This window comes from Hesperophylax consimilis, chromosome 30, assembly GCF_061612785.1.
Source record: "Hesperophylax consimilis isolate HC1 chromosome 30, BYU_Hcon_1.0, whole genome shotgun sequence".
Classification (NCBI taxonomy): domain Eukaryota; kingdom Metazoa; phylum Arthropoda; class Insecta; order Trichoptera; family Limnephilidae; genus Hesperophylax; species Hesperophylax consimilis.
Window position 1 is genome coordinate 5,536,915 of NC_142865.1, and position 23,135 is coordinate 5,560,049.

At 33.1% G+C, this 23,135-nt stretch overlaps 1 protein-coding gene across 1 annotated transcript in view; it reads right to left on the reverse strand.

Annotated features, from left to right (window-relative positions):
• Window positions 1–22,353, reverse strand: part of LOC149409561 (ribosomal protein S6 kinase alpha-5-like) — a 157,292-nt gene extending 134,939 nt beyond the window's left edge. Inside the window, exon 1 of the mRNA XM_089649684.1 lies at window positions 21,861–22,353. Within this exon, the coding sequence (XP_089505810.1) occupies window positions 21,861–22,272 (412 nt within the window). The 5' untranslated portion in view covers window positions 22,273–22,353. The remainder of the gene's footprint in view (window positions 1–21,860) is intronic.
• Between the last annotated feature and the right edge of the window lie 782 nt (window positions 22,354–23,135).

A 23,135-nucleotide genomic window follows, 5' to 3' on the forward strand; every position in this document is an offset into this window, starting at 1 on the left:
TATATCACTTTGCTGATTTTTTTTCCAGATTTTAAACGCATTGTTGCGCTGTTTGATAAGTGCATTTAATTTTGCATCAAACCATGGAGTATTACCCCTCCGTTGGTCTCCTATGCGTAACTCAGATTTATGTTGGGATGATTTTATTGCTGTTTTGATGTATTCATTAAAATTATTATAGATTTCATTGGCATTACTGGTGGTTTCGTGTGGAAAGTTGTGGGATTCTACATATGTTTTTAACATGTTTTTATCGGTTTTGGTGTTGTTTGAAAAAGAATGTATTCTATTATTAGTGTGATGTTTCAAGCTGTTTTGGTAATCTAATATCAAAATGTTATGATCACTTAGGTAGGCATCTATATTTGCAGTAGTTGAGGAAATATTTTGTCTGTTTGAGATGATATGGTCTATTAGAGAAGTAGAGGTATCTGTTACTCGTGTAGGATAGGATGTGTTACATATGAAACAGTTGTATGAGTCTAGCGTGTTGATGTATTTAAGAGATGTATTATTTTTTTGAAGAATGTCAATGTTGAAATCACCAAAGATAAGGGTATCATCTGTACAGTTATTTAAAATAGATTCATGATACATTAAGAATTCGTTAATGTTTGAGGTAGGCTTTCTGTATATAACATAAATATTTAACGGTTTAAAATTTCTATTACGGATATATAATTGAAAACAATATGTATGGGAAATATGTATTTGAAAATTTTTTACGACTCAATACGTTCATAATAAAATTATATGTTTAAATCAGTTATTACTTGCTCAGAATTTTTCTCCGGTGAAATCGGTCCTTTCGGCATCGGATTATTGATATATTAAGTATTTTCGTGATGAAATAAAAACAATATTAGAAACATTATGTTAATTCACTTTTCAATCAAATTTTGGAATTATACACACGAGCGTATAAGTACGTATAGACGGGTATATACAAGTGTATAAATTACCTGCTGTAATATAGATAGAGGTGGTATATTGCTGAGTCTAGAAGCAAGCATTAATTGCACATTTTTTCTGTGTTCTTTATTCTGCCTTTGATTTTTTTCACCCTGCTTACTAGCGGATACCTGTTCTTTTTTTCTTTGTTGCCATATGCCTTTGCCTTTGTTGTTATATGATATTGGTCGGTTTTTGTATTGATTTGTTGATGATAAACGTACCTACATGTTATCTGGGTTATAAATGTGAGAATGTTGTCGATATATTTGGGGATTCCGTATTATAGGCCAGTACACATAGCGCCAAAAAGGGGGTTGCGATCGTAATTATTCCGGTAGTCCCAATTTTTTTATATGTTTTATAAACTGATCCCATGATGTATAATCTGAATTTCCAACCATGGCGCACCTGTGCTCGCGCCACCATTTAAAAAAAAACCGGCTGTAATCGCGCCAAAATCTAGTTTTTCCAAAATATCTCATTCTCAATGCAAATTTTGGCTAAATTAGCTAAACAATTAAAGTAGAACATAAAATTACTTACAACTTTTGTGAAAACAATTTTCTTCAATCTCAAATAGGTACCGAGGTAGAAAGTCGTAAAGGTGCGTATATTTTTGAAAAAAACAAGTTTTTTGCGCGACTAGCTTTGATTTTTTGTAAATATCTCGTTTCCAGTACAATTTTGTGTAAAAATTATTGATACTAATTTTGTAGAAAATAAAATTTCATAAAATAAATAGGTATATAATTTATATTTTTATACGTTATTTATTTATACGTTAAACATTTTCCTTGGTGCCGTAATTTTGTTCGGGATAAAACTCCTTTTGTCTTCTGTTTTCCCATATTTAACTGAAACGTAAGTATATATATTAGCCAAGAGATTTATTATAAATTGGTTCAATTTTACCTTAAAATTGAAAATCATTTCAACGTAAGTAAGTGCAGTAACTTAGGGAGATAATTGCACAATTCTATCTACAACAAATGATCTAACAATCTAAACTTAAAAGATTAATGACTCTTTTTAATATTCGAATGACTTTAGGTACTTTATAGGTGACATATGTCTAATTGTCTGTATGGAGAAAAACTTTCGATGTAGAGTTTTTGTTTTATGGAAAAAAAAACTTTCGAATTTCAAAAATTTGTTGTTGGGTAATTTAACTGGTTTTGGTGGATTAGAGCTTGGATACATATTAGAGTTAAAACACATAAATTAAATACCTATTTATTTTATGAAATTTTATTTTCTACAAAATTAGTATCAATAATTTTTTCACAAAATTGTACTGGAAACGAGATATTTACAAAAAACCAAAGCTAGTCGCGCAAAAAACTTGTTTTTTTCAAAAATATACGCACCTTTACGACTTTCTACCTCGGTACCTATTAGAGATTGAAGAAAATTGTTTTCGCAAAAATTGTAAGTAATTTTATGTTCTACTTTAATTGTTTAGCTAATTTAGCCAAAATCTGCATTGGAAATGAGATATTTTGGAAAAACTAGATTTTGGAGCGATTTCGGCCGGTTTTTTTCAAAATGGCGGCGCGAGCACAGGTGTGCCATGGTCGGAAATTCAGATTTTACATCAGGGGACCAGTTTATAAAACATATAAAAAAAATTGGGACTACCGGAATAATTACGATCGCGAATCGCTAATTGCCCTGGAGTATTAGTAATGAAACGAACTCTTCACAAACACTTAATTGAAATATAAGAGAATACCACTCCTTAGTAAAAAACTCCTTTTATTTTACCATAATTTATTAGATATACCATTGTTACAACTACTCTATTTCTAACTATACAACGACTGTATAGTTAGAAATTTATGTAAAAGCCCAGTAGGGCGTAAATAAAGGAAAACGATTCTAGTGAAGGGGCCACTCTATAACATTCTGTGCCGCTGATTGACAGCCAGCTCGCCAAGTGTCGTAAAAAACGGATTAATAGTTAAAAAGTCTACTTGGGCTAGAAATGATACATAATAACATAACGACAATACTTTAGTGTCATCTTTTTTCTCAAGTGCCTACACATTTACGCATTTAATAATGTATTCTTTTGTATTGGTTATTATTTATATTTATATTTATTATTTATATAAAAAACCTTTACTCACTTGAGGAAGAAGTTAAATTATAAAAAAAAGAAAATTTCACTAATAGATTTCAAAGTAATCGTTTGATTAAATAAAATAATACGCAAAAGAAATGACCGCAGCGACGGGCCGGATGACACACAACCTTACAGGCCGGAACTTTGGCGGCGTCTGAGTCATTACGTAATAACTCCTTACCAACGCGCACACAAATATACTACGAACAATCCAGAGTTTTGGAGTACTGGCGGTCGACTTTCGTGTATCTGGCCAGAAATTGAATTTTCGCGAGTGTTTTTATTTTAATTAATTCTTATGAATACATTAATAAAATCTCTAATCTTTTGTGAGGGAGTCGTCGGGAAGTTACTAATTCATCGTCTAGAAAAATAAAATCTGGTACTTGCCGCTTATCTTACAACATTTTACATTTAATAAAATGTACTTATCGTTTTACATAATATATTTAATTGTAAGGTCCTGTTTTTATTAATCTTAAATATAAATAACTTGCATCCCTTCGAATCCCTCTAGAAACATTTAAGATTTTAGTAATAAGCTCATCAGAAATAATTAAAATGTGAGCGTCGGGGCAAATCCCCGTTATCAGGGTATTGTGTCGCCTTAACCTAGGTTTTGTTTCATAACTTTATAGCACTTTTCATAACTTTATAGCACTTTTCATAACTTTATAGCACTTTTTATAGGTGCGTTGAATTGTCATTTTGAGGAGTTACCCGGTCACCGTTAAAAAGTACTAGTATTAACAGTACAGGCCATGGCTATCCTACGAGAAGCTGCAAAGATTTTAGGCTTCCTAAGACAAATTTCTCGTTATTCCAAAACAATATTTATTATAAAGGTTTTAACTCTCTTTAAATTTTAATGAAACTAAAGCCTTACATCACTTTTAATTACTAATAATCTATATGATTCAAAGCCAATGATTTCTTCATCAGGATAATGAAAATTAACGAATTTAAAAATAGACAAGTACATATTTTATTTTATTTATTTAGGAAAACCAATAGATTTTTTTACATCTTTAAATAATAAACTTATAAACAATACGAATAAAATCTATTGACAGGTTTTCACGTGAACATATAATTATAACGATTACTCCAACGGCATTTATGCTAGCCTTCCAAAATATCAAATTGACAAGCTTCAATCAGTGTAATAACCGGGGTTTCTAAATATTCACACATTTCAGAACACCTACGTAACCTTCACTGGCTAAAGTGCCCTGAAAGAATCCAGTACAAATTGTGCTGGATGGTGTTTAAATCCATCAATGAAATGGCCCCACCCTACATCTCTGAACTATGCGTCCCGGAAAACACTGGTCTGAGGCAGTCAACTCTTAGATCAGCAACATCATCAGCTGTAGGCAGACTGATGGAACCTAAGCGCAAGCCAAATACTAAGTTTGGTGATCGCGCTTTCGGAGTATCTGGGCCGAAGGCTTGGAATAAACTCCCTCCGGAACTAAGATCCATAACAAGTCCAACAGAATTCAGGTCTAAACTTAAAACATACCTTTTTAAGCTGTCATACCCTTAAATTAAATTTACCATTCCTGAGAGAAACTCCAGTTATATCTAATTATGTCCTAAATCCTGTATATAAATTTCACTAATAAACTTAAGTGTTAATCTCAAATGACCTGCCAGGTAAGTATGGTACTGTATATTATCTCCATGTTGACCGGATAAATCATCACAATGATAATTCATCACATCTTTAAAAAGTTATATAAAGTCATGGAAAGTTATGAAACAAAAACTTTATTGATTGGGTGAAGTAGGTAAGGTTAAAAAAATATTTTTTTCATCGTTTCTAATGACTTTATATCACTTTTTAAAGGTGTGTTGAATTGTCACTGTGTTGAGTTATCATGGAACCTATCTCCATATATAGTAAGTAGAAGTGTATTATATACTTGTACAGCGCCCTTGAGGTGATTTTGCACAAAAACGACGCTATAAAAATCATTCAAATATTATTATTATTATTATAACAAACTAAGGGCCCAGTACTCGTGGGCTAAAAATATTTACTTAAAATACAAATTTGTAAATATTAAATAAAATTAAAATAAAATAGGATATAAGAACAGAAATAAACAACAATATATCAATTTATCCTCACTGACTACACCAATAATCACTAATATATGTATATACCTACAACTAAACTCAACAAATGTTTATACAATGAATCACATGCAATTGGACAGGGTTCATATCAACAACATGATAACTTGCAGTATGTTATAAATAATTATTTAATAATAGCTGATGTATATTTTTAACTGTTCCTAAACTAAACGAAAATATATCAATATCATTAAAATTCTTATTATACAGGGTGTCCGGAAACTCGTAGTACAAGCGGGAAACTGGTGAATCTACATCACATTTGGAGTCGATTTTGTAGTATATTTTTTTTTTATTTGAGCTTTCGTTATCGAGTAAATCGAGTTTGAAGTTGATTTTTTTTTTTTTTTTTTTTTAATCAAATTCTTATAAATTATTACTGAAGATCAAAGTACCCAACTAATTAAAACTATTTGAAAGTAAAACAAATGAAGAAACTCGGATTTGAAGCATTATTTTGAAATCACCCTTCATTTAACCCGGTGTAATCATAAAATATTTCTGCTCTGCAGGGTTAAAACATCTGTTATTCAACCCTAAACACCAGAAAAAACTTTAACCCTAAAATAGCCGAAAAATATATTTTTTTGGTTGTTTTTTGAAAATGCTCAAATCAAAAAACTTTATGTTTTTTTGGGTTCCCCATGTGGTGTAGATTCTCCAGTTTCCCGCTTGTACTACGAGTTTCCGGACACCGTGTATAAGTTACACGCTCTGAATATAAAAGCGTTTTGTCTGTGTATAAGTACATTAACTAGTTATTATTATAAAACATTCGTTATTATTATAAACACCAGTTCACCTTATTGGGTAATAGAATAATTAGGAATAAAAAATTAATTTGTATAAAATAAAGTAAATTATCATAAAATAGTTTAATTATTACATTAACGTGTGTAGCGTTTTTAATAAACTAAACCAATTATTTATAAATTAAAAACTTTTATAATTCAACAAAAAAATAATCAAGGAGTAACTAAGGTGCATAAATAATAATAATAATAATACGACATATTATATCTGGATGTTCTGTATTAGCGCCGTCCGAGTTTACAATCATTAAGACACAATCAAGTTTTAAAAATAATTCACCAAAGTTTGGTAGTTACACATAACTTGATTGACTTCCGTAATATACGAACCAAATTAATTTTATAAAATATATTATGATATAACTATACTAACAGACCGAAGGATTAGTCATAAAAGACCCGATATAGTTTTACATGACAAAATAAAAATAAATAACTTATATCATTGATATTCATGATGATTATTATTTAATGTGTATATACATTGTACTATTTACATGCTAATTACCTAGCATGCAGATGATAAAAAAATATACTCAGTTATTAAATCAATCAACGACTGCATTAAATTTCAAGAGGACCTCCATCGTCTCTTTTGTCTATTGCGAATTAAACAAACTTGTTATTAACATCGCAAAATGCAATAAATTAACATTTAACGTAATAAAAATAAAATATCTTTTATATACACACTAAACGGCACACACATCAATGAATTAAAATATATCAGGGACCTTGGGGTAACACTGGATGTTAAATTAAACTTTATCCAACACACTGATGACATCATTAACAAAGCCAATAAAATGCTGGGATTTATAATTCGCATAGCAAAACCCTTCCACAACATAAACACTCTATATTCCCTTTACACCTCATATATTCACCCGCACCTGGAACACTGTACACCGATCTGGGCTCCTTTATATCAAGCCCATATCGAAAGAATAGAGAGAATTAAAAAAAAACTTTAAACACATAAATTATAAACTAAACTTACACTTCTCAAATTATACCGAATCCATTAAATTTCATAATTTTAACTCCCTCCAAACACGACGTCTAATTTTTGATCAAATATTATTGTTTAAAATCCTAAATAATGGTCTGGACTCACCAGAACTTGGCGATGCCATACGTAGTAATACAAAATCATGTGTTTTGTTTGAAAATTTGGTCGCCTAGAAATGTTTCAGATGCTTTAATTAAATACTGCTAGTAGAATACATCTTGGCCTTTAAAATGATCCAGTATTTTTTAGATCTGTAAAAGTCTTTTTATAAGCCCAGAAAAAAAAGGATATGAAAACTGCTTTAAAGTTCAAAATCTCCTACTTACGAACCCATTTCCGTTTATGATTTTATTGTATAATGTGGAAAATTAAGTTATGTATAAAATGTACGACACAAAATTTAATATTTATGCCTGAACATCTACAAAATAAAATAAAAGGCACATTTTGGCCATGTTTTTTTCGTGCATAAATCAAAAAAATAAACAGGCGGATGGTGTTAAGCGGGAATTTAAACCTTATCACCATCTTCGTAAGGGTTGTTATTGATAGCGGCTCAATTAAAAATATTACACGACGTAGTGCATCGCCTTAAAAATAAATCTTCATATTCCGTCTAGATCAACTCGACAATCTGATTTATTTTATCTACCCTCGTGTAGAAAAAACATTCGAAAAAATTCCCCAATTCCTCGTATATGTGCACAATATAATACAAAATTTTACAGCATTGACATTTTTGGTAATATCGATATGAAGTAATGCGTACGATCGATTATTAATATGAGAGTATGGAATGTATCGGCAGCATCTCCTATCCTCTTCCTATTTTCCTCTTCCTTTAACACCAAATTAATTTTAAGATAATAAAACTTCATTTCCAATGAACTTTAACATAAGAAACTTCTGTGGCTTGACTTCAGTTAACTTGTATATTTATATCTATCATTGTATAAATTATGTAAAAGCTGTTTGTTTCTTACAAAATAAATAAATAAAAAAACTGTTTTATTACATAAAAGAAAAACTTAAAATGTATTGTTATTAATTTTTTTATAGATTATTATTATTAACATTCAGGGTGATGTTAGCTTACTTGATGTATAACTTAATAATACTGGCCCATGTATCTAGTTGTTTGCAAATCAATGACTAAATAACAAGAAACATTTAACGTGACACGTGTATTCAAGGTACGAGGTCATTGTAAAAACACGACTTGACTCTTGGCGAAACAAATTTTGTACCAAGCTAAAAATAACATACTTACAATAAATTCTGATACTTTGTATTTTTGGAATAATTTACTGAGTTAAACATCAAATTGTAATATTTAATCATTGAAGACTATATTAGCGATTCTGAAAAGAAAATTGAAACAGAAAAACCATAAATATGATTCGGTCGCATCTAAAAATTGAACTCAGGACTTCACCTTTTTTTTTTAAACATTAGCTCTGCACAGGAGGCCCTGCGTCATTTTTTTCAAATCACTATTTTGATTGATCTTTATAACGAATTGGTGTACATTATGAATACCAAAAAATATGCTTTAGATAAATTGAAGGTTTTCCTATCATTTCGCTCGAGTAGAATGCAAATAAAAAAATCAATTACTCAATAAAAAATATAAATGTAATCTACTAAAAACAATATATTTTCGATATAAATGTATGAACGCGTAAAGGAAAAAAACTTTAAAAAAATACAGTATTATAGCTAAGATTATCTGTGACATTTTATCTTGGTTAACTTTTTTGCTTTCTCATAAAATTATTTACAAAATAAATATAAACCAGTTTTGTGCTTGAAATCGAACATTTCTAGACTCCGTTTTTCAAGCGATTTTAATGCCTTACCTACAATATAAGATATACAAAGAATATACTCATTTTTGGCTTGTAGCTCAATTTATCAATTGAAAAGAAGAAAGAAAAAAAATGGCACCTGTCATACAATGTTTGTGTGAACAATCGTATCTTATGGTATAAATTTCAAAGTAGATTGATTGATTGATAGTTTAAAAAAATATTGTTACATTGCTATTTGAATATTTTATTAAAAATATATAAACAGGGTGGTGTAGGTTAAAATGTGTTACATTTTTTTCGTGTATGGCCACAGATGAGAAACATTTGGTGTTAGATTTACGATTTATTGAAAACTGATACTTGGAGCAGGTGGATGAGTTTGTGTATTTAGGAAGTATATTCTAGAGAGATGGGAAGGATGACAGAGATATTGAAAGAAGGGTAAATGCAGGTAACTCCATTAATGGAGGACTGAATGCAGTTGGCGCTAACAAAAAATTGTCCAAAGAAGCGAAGTTAGCAGTCCATAATGGAGTGCTGGTACCTACCCTGATGTATGGAAGTGAGGCATGGAACTAGCAAAGAAAGGATGAAAGTAGATTGAATGCTGTTGAAATGAGATCCCTGAGGCGTATGTGTGGTAAAACCATGTATGATCTTGTGATGAATGTAGAGATCCGCAAAGAGTGCAAGGCTGATGTAAGCGTAATAAGTAAGATCAAGAAAGGGACGCTTAGATGGTTTGAGCATGTAGAGCGAATGAGCGAAGAAAGGAGTGTAAAGAGAATATACGTTGCAAATGTGAATGGTAGCAGAAGTCGGCGACGCCCGAGGAAGACATGGCACGACCAAGTGAATCAGATACTTGAGTCGGGTCATGTCAAGAGTCACAATAATAGAAGAGTATGTATGAATGTGAATGAGGCAAGAAGTGTGTGCCAAGACCGATTTGTTTAGCGGTCCGTCCTCTCTGCCTATCCCTGCGGGGAACGGCGTGATGGTTAGTTAGTTAGACTTTTTTTAAACAGCTATAATGTAAGAAAATATTTGATTTTAACTGAGTGGGAGAGAACATTAATTGATCTATTTTTTTATGGCTACAGGAGACTTCGAAAATGCAGAAAAAAATATAAATTTAAATGCTGCTAGGTAAATAAGAATGTGTTTTTTGTATCTGTAATTAATTAGATAGAGCCTAGGAGGTCATTTTCGTACAGCGCCCTTGAGGTGATTTTTAACAAAAAAACGGTGCTGTACAAATTATCCAATTATTATTATTTTATCGCGTGGTACAAGCATAGGCAGTGGGATTAGATTATCGTAAGTGGTAACGATATTATAATATAATGATTTTTTTTTATTGTAAACAAATGTCTGCGGAGACCAAAGTGCACTTTGTAAATAAATCTTATTGAATTTAAATTTTCTTTCCGTGAATGAATCTTGTAAGCGAAAATAAACTCATTTCCCGACATCCGATCGAGCTGAAACTTGAAATATAGACTCGTTGTCAATGACAATACGTTATAGCAACTTTTGGTGGCAATCACGCACAGACACGCGGATATATAAGCTTTTCTCTGAACTTGGAAGACATTACAGCAGTTAACATACGTAATAAATGTTGGCCCTAACCAATCGGGATTTGACTCCACTCCCTGGGGAGGAAGGTTCAATCCTCAAACAAACCAAAAAAAAATATATGTTGAAATTGGCTATTCGCCGGCCCAAAAATAATTTGCTTTGTACGGGTTGATTTAGATTTCAAATAAACCCAGCAATCGCTGGTAAGTCTGTCGGGTAAATACTGATACGAGCTTTAATATAAACAAACTTTACCCGGCGTTACTGGAGGTTATTCTTAAGAGATAGACATATACCGCGATGGACGTTTCTGTAGGCCTTTTCACGATATACAATTCCGTACTACATTATTTTGATGTACCTCATAAGGTTTAGCCAGCGTTAGCAATATAAGCGCCTGAAAATATTTTTTTTCGACTTGTTTACAAAACATCGACTTATCTCTACTTTCTATAAATATAATATGCACGTATCATATATGTTAACCTTCCGGAAGAAATTTTCTAAGTGATAGTGAAAACCCTATCAAAATCCGTTGAGCAGTTTAGAAGAAATAAGCGCACAAACAGACAGATGCGGATAGCGACTAAATGTAATACTATTTAGAGACTAGCTGACGTGTACCAGGTGTTGCTCAACTTACAATAAATATACTATGCATGCTTTATATTTATACACCTTCCGGAAGAAATTCTCTAAATGATAGTGGAAACCCTATCAAAATCCGTTGCGTAGTTTAGAAGAACTAAGCGCGCAGACAGACAGACGCGGATAGCGACTTTATTTTATATCATTTAGAGATAGCATATCTGTCACTTCAAATGCCATCACTCTGTTAATCTGTATTCTGTATACAGAATACTTTGATATGCATCTGAAGTTAATTCGCTAAGTACTGGTTTTCGGCCTTGACTTCTCAATGCTAAGACTTGATTATTCCAGATAAAACTCCATACCTATTTACACGTAATCATTGAATTAATAATTAATATAGTCTATCTTTCCTAAACATTGTTTGATACAAGCAGAGATGTGCTTTATTTCAAATAAATCCATTTCAAATGGAAATGCAAAAAGCACAATGGGTATTTTCCATTTTGCATTTTAAATGCTTTTTTAAAAACCATTTTACATTTTGCATTTTAAATGCTTTTTTGCAACATTCTTCCTACTATCTCCACTCATCTTTTTTTCATAAGCCCCAAATATCAGTCGGTTCTCAACCTCGCTATGAGAGATAATTTATATTTGTCAAGTTGCTCCCTTGGCAATTGAGTGATACCATTACAAAAAATACTGATTCAAATACTGAACATGGGGCCATGACGCTGTAATATTAAATGTTAGATAGCAGTTTCTATGTTTTTACGTTGGCAACATTAGTCCCGCGCAAATTTTTTTGTGGTTTCATAATCTGTAGTCGTGGTGTTTTTGGATTTACCATCATGTAATATGTTTGTTCTACATTGATGTCCATTATTAAATGACAAAATTGTTTACAAATTCTATAATTATTTTGATTGTTTGACCTGAGAAACCATTTTCAATGCATTTTGAAAATAGGTATTTTGCATTTTGCATTTGAAATGCTTTTCTAAAACCCATTTTGCATTTCAAATGGTTTTGGGTACCCATTTTGCACATCTCTGGATACAAGTAACATACCTCATGGAAACATTTTCTTAATCCCCCGTAAACCCAATTTCTACCGATTTATAACAAGTTCCTCGTTAACTCTTTAAGTTTTTAAGTTTCAAAAAAATGTATGTTATATTTGAAAATAATATCTATACATTTGTTATGCCGAAACGTTAATTATATGAAATTTCCTCCATTAAAAAAATCGCAAAGCTAGCTCCGAAAATTATTAAAAACACGTTTTGTTCTGTTATTTGATATGTTATAGGCATGAAAAAAATCACAGTGTATCTTTAAATGCAATTAAAGCATTTTTCTAGAGATTTTTGCTCTTTTTCAAACGAGTCGTGTTTTATTAAATATTTTCACAATTTTCGCTTAATTATTATGGTTATTTCAATATTAGCGTGCTCCTTCTTACATTCGTATTTACATATCTCCCTTTCAAACCATCTTTGAACGCTTACTAGGGGGCCTTAATTGAATGATGTTGAAATAAAAAAACTCGACAAAAACAAATTGAAAGTGAATATATATTACAAGTTAAATATTGTGTTACTATTTAAGGCGATGCCATACGTAGTAATGCAAAATCATGTGTTTTTGGTTTGAAAATTTGGCCGCCTAGAAATATTCCAGATGCTTTAATTAAATACTGCGAGTAGAATACATCCTGGCCTTAAATAATAATCGAGTATTTTTTACATAAGTCTTTTTATAAGCCCGGAAAAAAATAATTTATAAGGCCTATGAAAACTGCTTTAAAGTTCAAAATTTCCTACTTACGAACCCATTTTCGGTTATGATTTTATTGTATAATGTGGCAAATTAAGTTATTTATAAAATGATCGAAAAAAAATATTTATGCCTGAACATCCACAAAATAAAATAAAAGGCACTCTGTGACCATGTTTTTTTCTTGCATAAATCAAAACAGGCGGATGGTGTTAAGCGGGAATTTAAACCTTATCGCCATCTACGTAAGGGTTGTTATTGATAGCGGCTCAATTTAAAATATTACACGACGTAGTGCATCGCCTTAAATACCTTTAGAGAAACCCAATTCTATTAGGCTAAGTACTAAATAAAGCAGTTTTATAGAAATGTCAACAACTTTATAACTAGACCCATTTTTATAGATTAATCCCAATTGGAAAATGCTCTTGGGGAAAATAATTTCCCTCATTGCTTATGTCATCTTTGGGGATGCTGTGTGGAGGGTCTTTTTAAGGAAAGGAAGAAGATGAAGTTCTGGGAAGGAAATATGTATGAGGGGTGGATAGGAATCTAGGGATCAGTGTGTCAAGGAGTTACGGACGAATGAATATATCATTCTCACTGCGGCGCAAGGCGATGGATCGAGATGCCAGTTGGAGAGGTCAAAGGGTCTCCACAAACTAGTCTCTCCCGATCTGGCATGCCACGCAGCTGGTGTGCAGACGCATCCTGAATACTCCTCACTCGATGAGCCCGGGCACCCCTGCTAAGTCACCAAAAGTAGCATACCACTTGAGGTGACCTATGGCAGAGGTGTTGGTTATCCAATAAATGGTTCTCGGGGCGGCGGTACCCAAACCCGCCTACCAAATTATTATAATAAAACCGCCTAAACACGGTAACACTACCAATAATAATGTTGGGATGATTTGTATAGCACCGTTTTTGTGCAAAATCACCTCAAGGTCGCTGTACAAACTACATGGGCAGCACCTACAAGTCTCCCGCACGGTGCCTACAAATTACATGCGCAGCACCTACAAATCTCCTGCACGGTGCCTAAAAATTACCTGCACAGCACCTAGAAGTGTCCTGCACGGTGCCTACAAATTACATGCGCAGAACCTACAAGTCTCCTGCACGGTGCCTACAAATTACATGCGCAGCACCTACAAGTCTCCTGAACGGTGCCTACAAATTACATGCGCAGCACCTACAAGTCTCCTTCACGGTGCCTACAAATTACATGCGTAGCACCCACAAGTCTCCTGCACGGTGCCTACAAATTACATGCGCAGCACCTACAAGTCTCCTGCACGGTGCCTAAAAATTACATGCGCAGCACCTACAAGTCTCCTGCACGGTGCCTACAAATTACATGCGTAGCACCTACAAGACTCCTGCACGGTGCCTACAAATTACATGCGCAGCACCTACAAGTCTCCTGCACGGTGCCTACAAATTACATGCGTAGCACCTACAAGTCTCCTGCACGGTGCCTACAAATTACATGCGCAGCACCTACAAGTCTCCTGCACGGTGCCTACAAATTACATGCGTAGCACCTACAAGTCTCCTGCACGGTGCCTAAAAATTACCTAATACAATTCTCAACACAAACTATCAAAGCATTACTTATCTACAAAGATCTTGCGCTGCCCCTACAAGCTAATTGCTTAGTACCTACCTACAAAGATCCTGCCCCTAAAAACATATAAAAACTGTATTCACACAAATAAATAATTTATTCTTAGGATCTTTTCATCAATAGACCAATAAAAATAATAATTATTTGAAGAATTACTTGCTAAGCGATTAAACTGTTGCTGTGTATGTTAACTACATTTCTTATCGGACGAAAGATGATAACGAAACATTATAATGATATATCATTCAACATAATGTTCCCACATATTATCATATCATTAATACAACGTATTATTGATAACAGATATTGCATGATACGCCAATTTTGCCACATGCATATTTTCATGATTTTTAACAAGACATGTTACCGTCACAAAATAATCATAATATGTATTTTTGAATGAGATATGAAAAATCTTTTTAGTAAGAGCCGCGAAGGGGACATCCCGAATTCAGGGACGTAGTTTTTAAACTTCAGTACATTAAGCGGCCGCTACACTACTCGCTTCGACGCTTCGACGAAGTCCTCGACGAAGTTAGCCGAAGTTCGAAGCAGTGGCGGATCCAGGGGGGGGGTCACGGTGGTCATGACCCCCCCCCCTGGGCCCCAGCCCAGGGGGGGTCATGCCTACCTAGGTCCTGGGCCCATCCAGGACCTAGGTGGACCACTAATTAAAATTGTTAAACATAATGTTTTTATATATTTTTTGTCACAATATAAATTTTATTTAAGGTGAGTTGGGGTAAGTGAATTTTTGGGGGAAGTTCATCCAGGCCTTCTACCTTCTTTGAATACAATATTCAATCGCTGCTATCTATGAGAATGTAATATAATTAGCTAAATCCTCATTCTGACATATAGATGGAGCTGCTTCATAACCACAGAGAGTTGTTAGAGAGCTTCAAATTTTGGTAGTTGGTTTTAGTCTGCGTGCGAGTTGTGAGCGCTGCCTTCATTTATCTATAACTTGACAAAAACTTGTGCTAGAAAGTTACAAATTGGTGAGTACTCTATAATTGAATTGAGGTTTGATGTGTATATATTTGCATTATGAATATCTTAAAGAATTGTGATTTATGAGACTAGATTCACTTCCCCCATAAATTATCATGCTGGGGTAAGTGCTACTAAACTGTAGATCCACTTCCCCCTGATATTTTTGTATGCACGCAAATGTTACTAGTGATGTGCATACTACTTTAAAAAAACGAAACATAGTATCAGACATAGAAATAATAACTACTACCTATTTCGAAATGTGTATTGATGAGGAAAACATAAAAATAGATAAACCAAGTCACAATTGGAATGCGCAACCAACAAAAACATTACCTGAAAATCCACTATCATCAATAGAAAATATTGAAAAAATTTATGCCATTCCTTCCACATCTAAAGAAGTCAAACCTTTTAAAGAACAGTTTGTATCACATGTTGGAAATGACCCAATTCAGTATTCCGAGTCTTCTACTTATACTACCAAAAATCACTCCCTTAACCCGTTGAAGAAGATTACAATTTTAGAAGACCGAATAATTAAAACAGCTAATTCAGATTTTCTGTGTTCTGTAAAGGTCAAACAATCATTTGAAGAGCTTATGCTGAGATCTATACAAAAAAAAAAACAAACCTGCTAAAGTAAAAAAAGACGAAAGTTGCACCTGGTGCGGAGGTCATAACATACGATGATGTCGTAGAGCGTTTAAAAAATAAACTAAATGATTCGAAGAAGAAAATTAGTTCAAGCAAGAAGTCTAACCTAGCCTGGCGTCCGAAACATCTGTCAGCGAATCTGATTGGAAGTCTAGTTCTGAAGATGAATGCGACTATTTCCAAAATCTATTAATGGAAGACGTGGAAGACAATACAAATAACGTACCTTTAGATGATGTTCTGTCTATTGACATTAATGGCATTTTGCAAGAACTGGATGTACAACCAAATTTAAACGTTGAGACAAAAGTTGGTGACTGGATACTTACTAAATTTATAGCGAAGAAGAGCCTCAAACATTACATAGGAAATATTATAAAAATGATGAATATAAGAAGACAGTCAAATATGTACGAAGGGTTTCACATTTAACCAGAGAAAATCGTAACGTATTTTCATTCCCGAAAGTTGATGACGTATCCGATATTTATAACGCAGATATTATATCTGTTTTGCCAAACCCCTTAACTGGGAGAAGAGGAGAATTCGTTTTCAAAATGTCCTTTAATGGTTTTAATGTTCAATAAGGGATTTTGTATGAGGTAAACTCTTACCTGTAAAAGAAATGTTATTTTTTATTTTTTTATCATTTTAATGTCGGAAACAACAGGTTCCGCAAAGGCGTTATTATTTCCATATATTGTGTAATTTAAAAAAAATCTAGTAACTAAAATATTAGTTCCTATAAAAACATATTAAGTACAGTTATTAGTAGTAAATATATATTGTTATAATAAAATTGTTAGTAAATATTGTGAAAAATAATACTAATACATAAAAAAATGTTTGTTTTCGTTGCCCCATCACTAGTCATAAAATGTTGCACTTACCCCAATCTGCCAAATAATGTTCGATTTATGATGTATATTCCACTATATTCAATATTTTTAAATGGCGAAAATGTGTGTTTAGAGCGTTTGATTGGATTTGCAATTAAACATTTTTATTCGTTTAGCCAAAAATCAAAATATTGAGGTTAGATCCACTTACCCCGGAGGCGGGGTAAGTGGATCTATCAAGACCTTTTTTTTTTGAATACTTAAAAATGTAATAAAAATAGCAGATTAACTTCTTGCAATAAAACAATTTGATTAAGGAATAGTTAATATTCCTTGTATAAAAATTTGAATGCGATGGGATAATGCTGTGACGTATGGGATTACTTTAAACTTCATCTATTCATTTTATACAGTGCTCTTACCCCAACTCACCTTAAGTACTTTCAATATTTAATTAATTTAATATAATACTTTGTTTGACGGCAAACGCATTATTCGGGAACGAACGCATCGAAAATTCGAATGTTACCGCGTCACCGCGCACCGCCACCGGCGCGCGCTTCGGCCGCCACCTTTCATATTATTATAATAATAATAATACCTGGATGACTTTTATAGCGCCGTTTTTGTGCAAAAACACCTCAAGGGCGCTGTTGACACATTTCGTGTAACCACGTGTGACGCTTGCGCGCGCTTTGTTTCGACTAACGTCTAGCGTCTAGCAAAACCTAACCTCAATCGGAACGACTAAACTTTATTAATAAAGTGTTTACTTTTATTTGTTTACTAAGTTAAAAAAATAAGTTCCAGTATAAGTATTAGTGTTCTTAAAAATTGTTGCTGCAAATTCAATTAATTACAATAAATGGTAAGTAATCTAATCAGTTTCTTCATTATGCCAGTGTATGTGTGTTTAAACTCAAATGTTATTTGTTAATGTTCTAAGGCTGGGGTTAGACTCGTAAGTTTTTTTCCTGTAAATCGCTCTTGAAGGCTAGTTTGGCCAAATTCCCTATGTAAACGACACCAAAAGTCACTTAACGTAATTTTAGTAAGTTACAGAACTTATTCTATCGGAAGTTTTTTGACAGGTCTGGACAGGTCTAACGCGCCCGCGCGAATTACCAGCCTTCCTATACTTCCTAAAGCAATTCTTAAGGCGAGACACAACCTCGTTCATCGAGGTTTTGCCCAAGGCTAACATTTTAATTTATTTCGGCGAAATTATAATTGAATTAAAAAAAAAAAAATTATGCCGCACGAGGGATGCAAGTTATTTATATTTTAGATTAATAAAAAAATTAATATATTTTACGTTCAACGATTTTAAAACTTTATAACCCGTGTATAACTATAAAGTTAGCGGACTTAGCGGTAAGTACCAGATTTTATTTTTCTAGATGATGAATTAATAACTTCGGAAGTGGACACATTTTTAATATTTGTAACAAATTCTTCAGAATCAATTAAAATGAAGGCTAAAAGTGTGGATAGATTTTTTTACTAAGATTACGAAAACGTTAGTAATTTTTTTTAGAAATGCATAGTATTATTTTTAATGATGGATTTTGAATGATTTACATGAAAATGTTCCGTCTCCGATTATGTTCCCTTAATTTTGTAAAATTCCACACTGATTATTTTTTTTATACGGCAAAACTTTGATATCCGGCGAATTTTTGAACGCCTAACCGGACTGGCACTTCTCCACGTTCATAAAAACGTACCAATTGAAGTAGATGAGGTGATAACGCGTTTCGAGAGAAGAAGTATACGAAAAATTGATTTTGTTACTTAAGATGAAGTTATACGTTTTTTTTATTTTATTTTTATTTTTTTATTTAGTAACTATATTACATTTTTTAAACATTTTTATAAGAATTATATATATTTATATGATTAATTGATATAGATTTTTATAGTCCTCCTCACTAGGAGATCCTGTGCTGAGGGGGACTAGGTTTTGAATAAATTTTCAGCGACTTCTATGGTTCGACTTCATGTTTTGGGTAAGGTTTTCCAGAAACTTCTACGACGATGTTTTTAATAGGCTAGTGAGTTCTTTTTCCGGTAGTTCCTTAAGCCAAGATTTAATGTCCTTAATGTAGTGATTTTTGGTTTTATTTTGTTTGATACTAAGTGGGAGTTTGTTATATACCTTTATTGCTAAAAAATTAGAACTTTTTTGTCCAAAGGTAGAGTTACACTTTAGTATATTTTGTATGTCTGTTTCTTTGGCTCTGGTTTTATAAGTATGTGAGGTGTTTACTTCTGAATTATTTTTGAGGTGGTGTACCTGAATGTTTTTGGCATAGATTTTCTGTATACTTGGAACGTCAAAATGCTTAAAAATTTCTGTTGTTGACGTCCTTATGGGGACCTTTAGTATGGTGTATGTAAAATTGATAAAAATACATATACCTAGTTTTTTAAAAGTATGTATTAGTTACATTTTGTAACTAATATATACATATTATATTTCACTTAATCAAGTTTCTTTTTATTAATATATGTAGCTGGGAGCAGTTCCTTGATAATGTCTAATACTGATATTTGTTTGCCGGGTTTGAACCCGCGATCTCCGGATCGCTAGCTGGCAGCCTTTCCCCTCTACCATGGAGGCCGTCGAAATTTTACTTTTTGTTTTAAAATAATATATATTGTATTCGTTTTAATTATGCTCTTTTTGGAATAAATTCAGCATAGGTAGATGCAAGTTATTTATTTTAACCTTTTTTTTAAGTGTATGTATCCATAAATTGATGCATCTATTGTAGAATATATTTAAACCTAGCTGTGAGTTGTTCCATCATCATTTCTAATATTGAGATTGGTTTGTTGATTTGTTTCCAAAAAATTTATTTGTAAATAAATTTTACAAAAATTTTAGATGTGGAAATTTGATAAAGTGTATGTAAATTTGATAAAAGTACATATACCTAGTTTTGTAAAAGAACGTATTAGTTACATTTTGTTAATATATATACATATTATATTTAACTTAATCAAGTTTCTTTTTATTAATATTTATATGTACCTATTAATAATTCACTTTCAGAATATTTTTGTTTGGATTGTAAATAAATAAAATCAATTCAAATTTTATAAATATTTACTTTTATTAGCGTTCCCCATAGTTTGAGGATTGTCGATAATATTGACTACGCTGCCGGCTCGGCCGCTGCTGGCAAAATAGAATGGAAGGTATTCATCCACCAGGTAACAAGGTATTAACAAGCGTATGGAAGCATCGGCGAACGGAGATCTCGCTGGGCGCTTCTTACGTATTGCAAGCACCGCGTCATGGCAACAATATTTATTTCAAATTACTTGCCTCGTGCAAATCAGGCCAAAATATGACGGTGCAAGGCGCTCGGTTTTAAAATTTATAAAGCACAAGAATCGAAATATTTCCAGCGTTTATATTCCTCTTAAATATGGAAGTACAGTACTTACATTTATTAATAACATTTGCTGCACACGATTGGTCCTAAAGGAGTTCAAATTTTTAATTCATTCGGCCTCACTATTGAGAAGAGCACGCTGGAAGGCATTATTCTACTCTTCGATAGACTGGATAGACACTTCATACCTACAGTGAATATTACAGTGGAACGATTCAAATTCTTTACCAGGAAGCAAAGAAATAACGGTCAACAAGCTGTTATTATTTGTCTATTTTGTCGTGACAAGCAAAGTGTTACAATAATAATGTCGAGTCAAATTCTGCAAATGCAGAATGCTACGGATATGGTTGGCGAGTGGAAACGTTTTAAGCAATCATTTCTTTTATATATGATGGCGAATAACTACAACGAGGAAAAGGAAATTCAAAAAGTTGCAAGATTCCTACACACAATACTATGTTGAAGACACACCTGACACCATGTTATATTGTGGTGAAATAAGAACACGATTAATAATTGTAATCTGTACTGTATTGGTTGACAATTGACATTACACGAGCCTACGCCGCCCGGGCTTGCGGAGCAAAAGACAATCTTAATGATATACCTAGTGTTACCATATCCAACAATACCTACTTTTTACTTGTATATATTATTATCAAAATTAAATTATAACTTATTGTAACTGTAACTGACCGGACCTAAGTCCTCCATCACAACACAAGCAAGCATTTTCGGCTTTCTGTGGTGGTGGTAGGAGTTATTGTTGGGTTATTCGTAACCCGGGAATGTTTGTCTTTCTTTAAAAAAAAAAAAAAAAACTTGACCACGACTACGTGACCCCCCCCTGGCGCCAAAGCTGGATCCGCCCTTGATAAGGTTAATTAAATCAGAGCTGTCTACTCTACTATTTACAATTTTGAACATAAATATTAAGTCGGTCTTCGATCTGAGAGTTTTAATAAGTTTAATTTTTTCATCAAGTAATTATAGTTTATGCTTTCAATGCAAGTTTAAAATTAATGTGTCTTAGGAATTTATATCTGACGTGTACCCGGCGTTACTGGGGGTTATCCTTAGGAGATAGACATATACCATCGAGGACTTTTCTGTAGGCCTTTTTAAGATATACAATTCCATAGTACATTACTTTCGTGTATCTCATAAGGTTTAGCCATCGTCGACAATGTAGCGCCCGAAAATATACGTTCACGACTTGTTCAAAAAACATCGTCTTCTCTCTACTTTCCATAAATATAATACGCATGTATCATACATGTAAACCTTCCGGAAGAAATTCTCTAAGTGATAATGAAAACCCTATCAAAATTCATTGCGTAGTTTAGAAGAACTAAACGCACAAACAGACAGACGTGGATAGTACCTTATTGTATACTATTTAGAGATTAGGTTGGGCAAGTTATTGGGACGCTTTGTAGAAACGATGGGTTCCAGACCTGATTAGGATGAGGAAACGAATGTGTTAGTTTTGAGTTAAGTTTTTTTGTAACTCACCATAAGTTCGATGTTTTCGTGGAGCACTGGTGACAGGGGCCGGTGTAGCAAATCCTTCATTTTCTGCTCTGGAAACTTCGGGAGATTTTCCAAAAAACACGTCATTCCTTATTTCAGGATCTCCAGAAGTAAGGAAACTATCCTGTTCAGCTCCTACAGACCCTGGGGTGTCCATTCCGACTAAAAAAGTCGAGTCATTCATTGCTTTAATCCCACTGACTATCTCCAAATCATTGCTGATCCCTGAATCTGGATAACTCTCAACCAAATCCACATTCTCAGATGCTGTAATTACAGTATTTTCTAATGTTTTAACATCAAAATCATCAGATATTTCGATGTTTGTTTCTTCTGCATCACTATTTAAATGATCATCTTCCAACATATTGTCACTTTCTTGGTCAAAGTACATCACTGATCTTGCGTCGTCAGTTTCAGGATGATAATAATTGTTGACTGGCGTTGAATCTGCTCTTACATCAGGTCTGATATCTTTGTTTTCTGATGTTGGAACACCAACATTACCAGTCGTTGTTATTCCGACGTTTGTTCCATCATCATCATTTATTACACCTTTCATCATATTATTATTGTCTTTTTCTTGGTTTCTCACTAAACTTGTATTCTTCTCGTCATTCATTTTGTATATTTTTTGCAAGTAGATACCAGCTGACTATTGTTTGTGGTAAAGTTCTGAGATTGTGAGGCCTTTTTAAGGTATAGGTACAATTCCGTAGTACCTACATAATTTTGACGTATCTCATAAGGTTTAGCCAGCGTTCAATGTAAGCGCCCGAAAATATTTTTTGAAGACTTGATTACAAAACATAGACTTTTTTATTTTCATAAATACTAACGCATGTATTTTATATGAACATTGTTTTATAATATCTAGAGATAGAGATTATGCCAACATTTCGGACAGCACTACAGTGTCCATCATCACATTCACACATCTGCCCTGATTATGGACACTGTAATGCTGTCCGAAACGTTGGCTAAAGGAGGCAGCGCAACACGGCGTAATACCCCAAAAATAAATCACGATAAAATAATTATACACTTCCAAATTAATAGACAAGCCAATCAGAGAAAGGGAGACAAACTAACTTGCGCGGAGGAGGTCGGTACCGTCCCGTATTTGGTGATTTCTCAATAAATGAATCTGAAAGTATACAGGCAACTCGCATGGTAATATCACCATTCGCTCCTTGAAAATAAAATCTGCTTACGAATTACTACTTCTTTTTACAATAAGGTTGGCTGCGTAAAAAA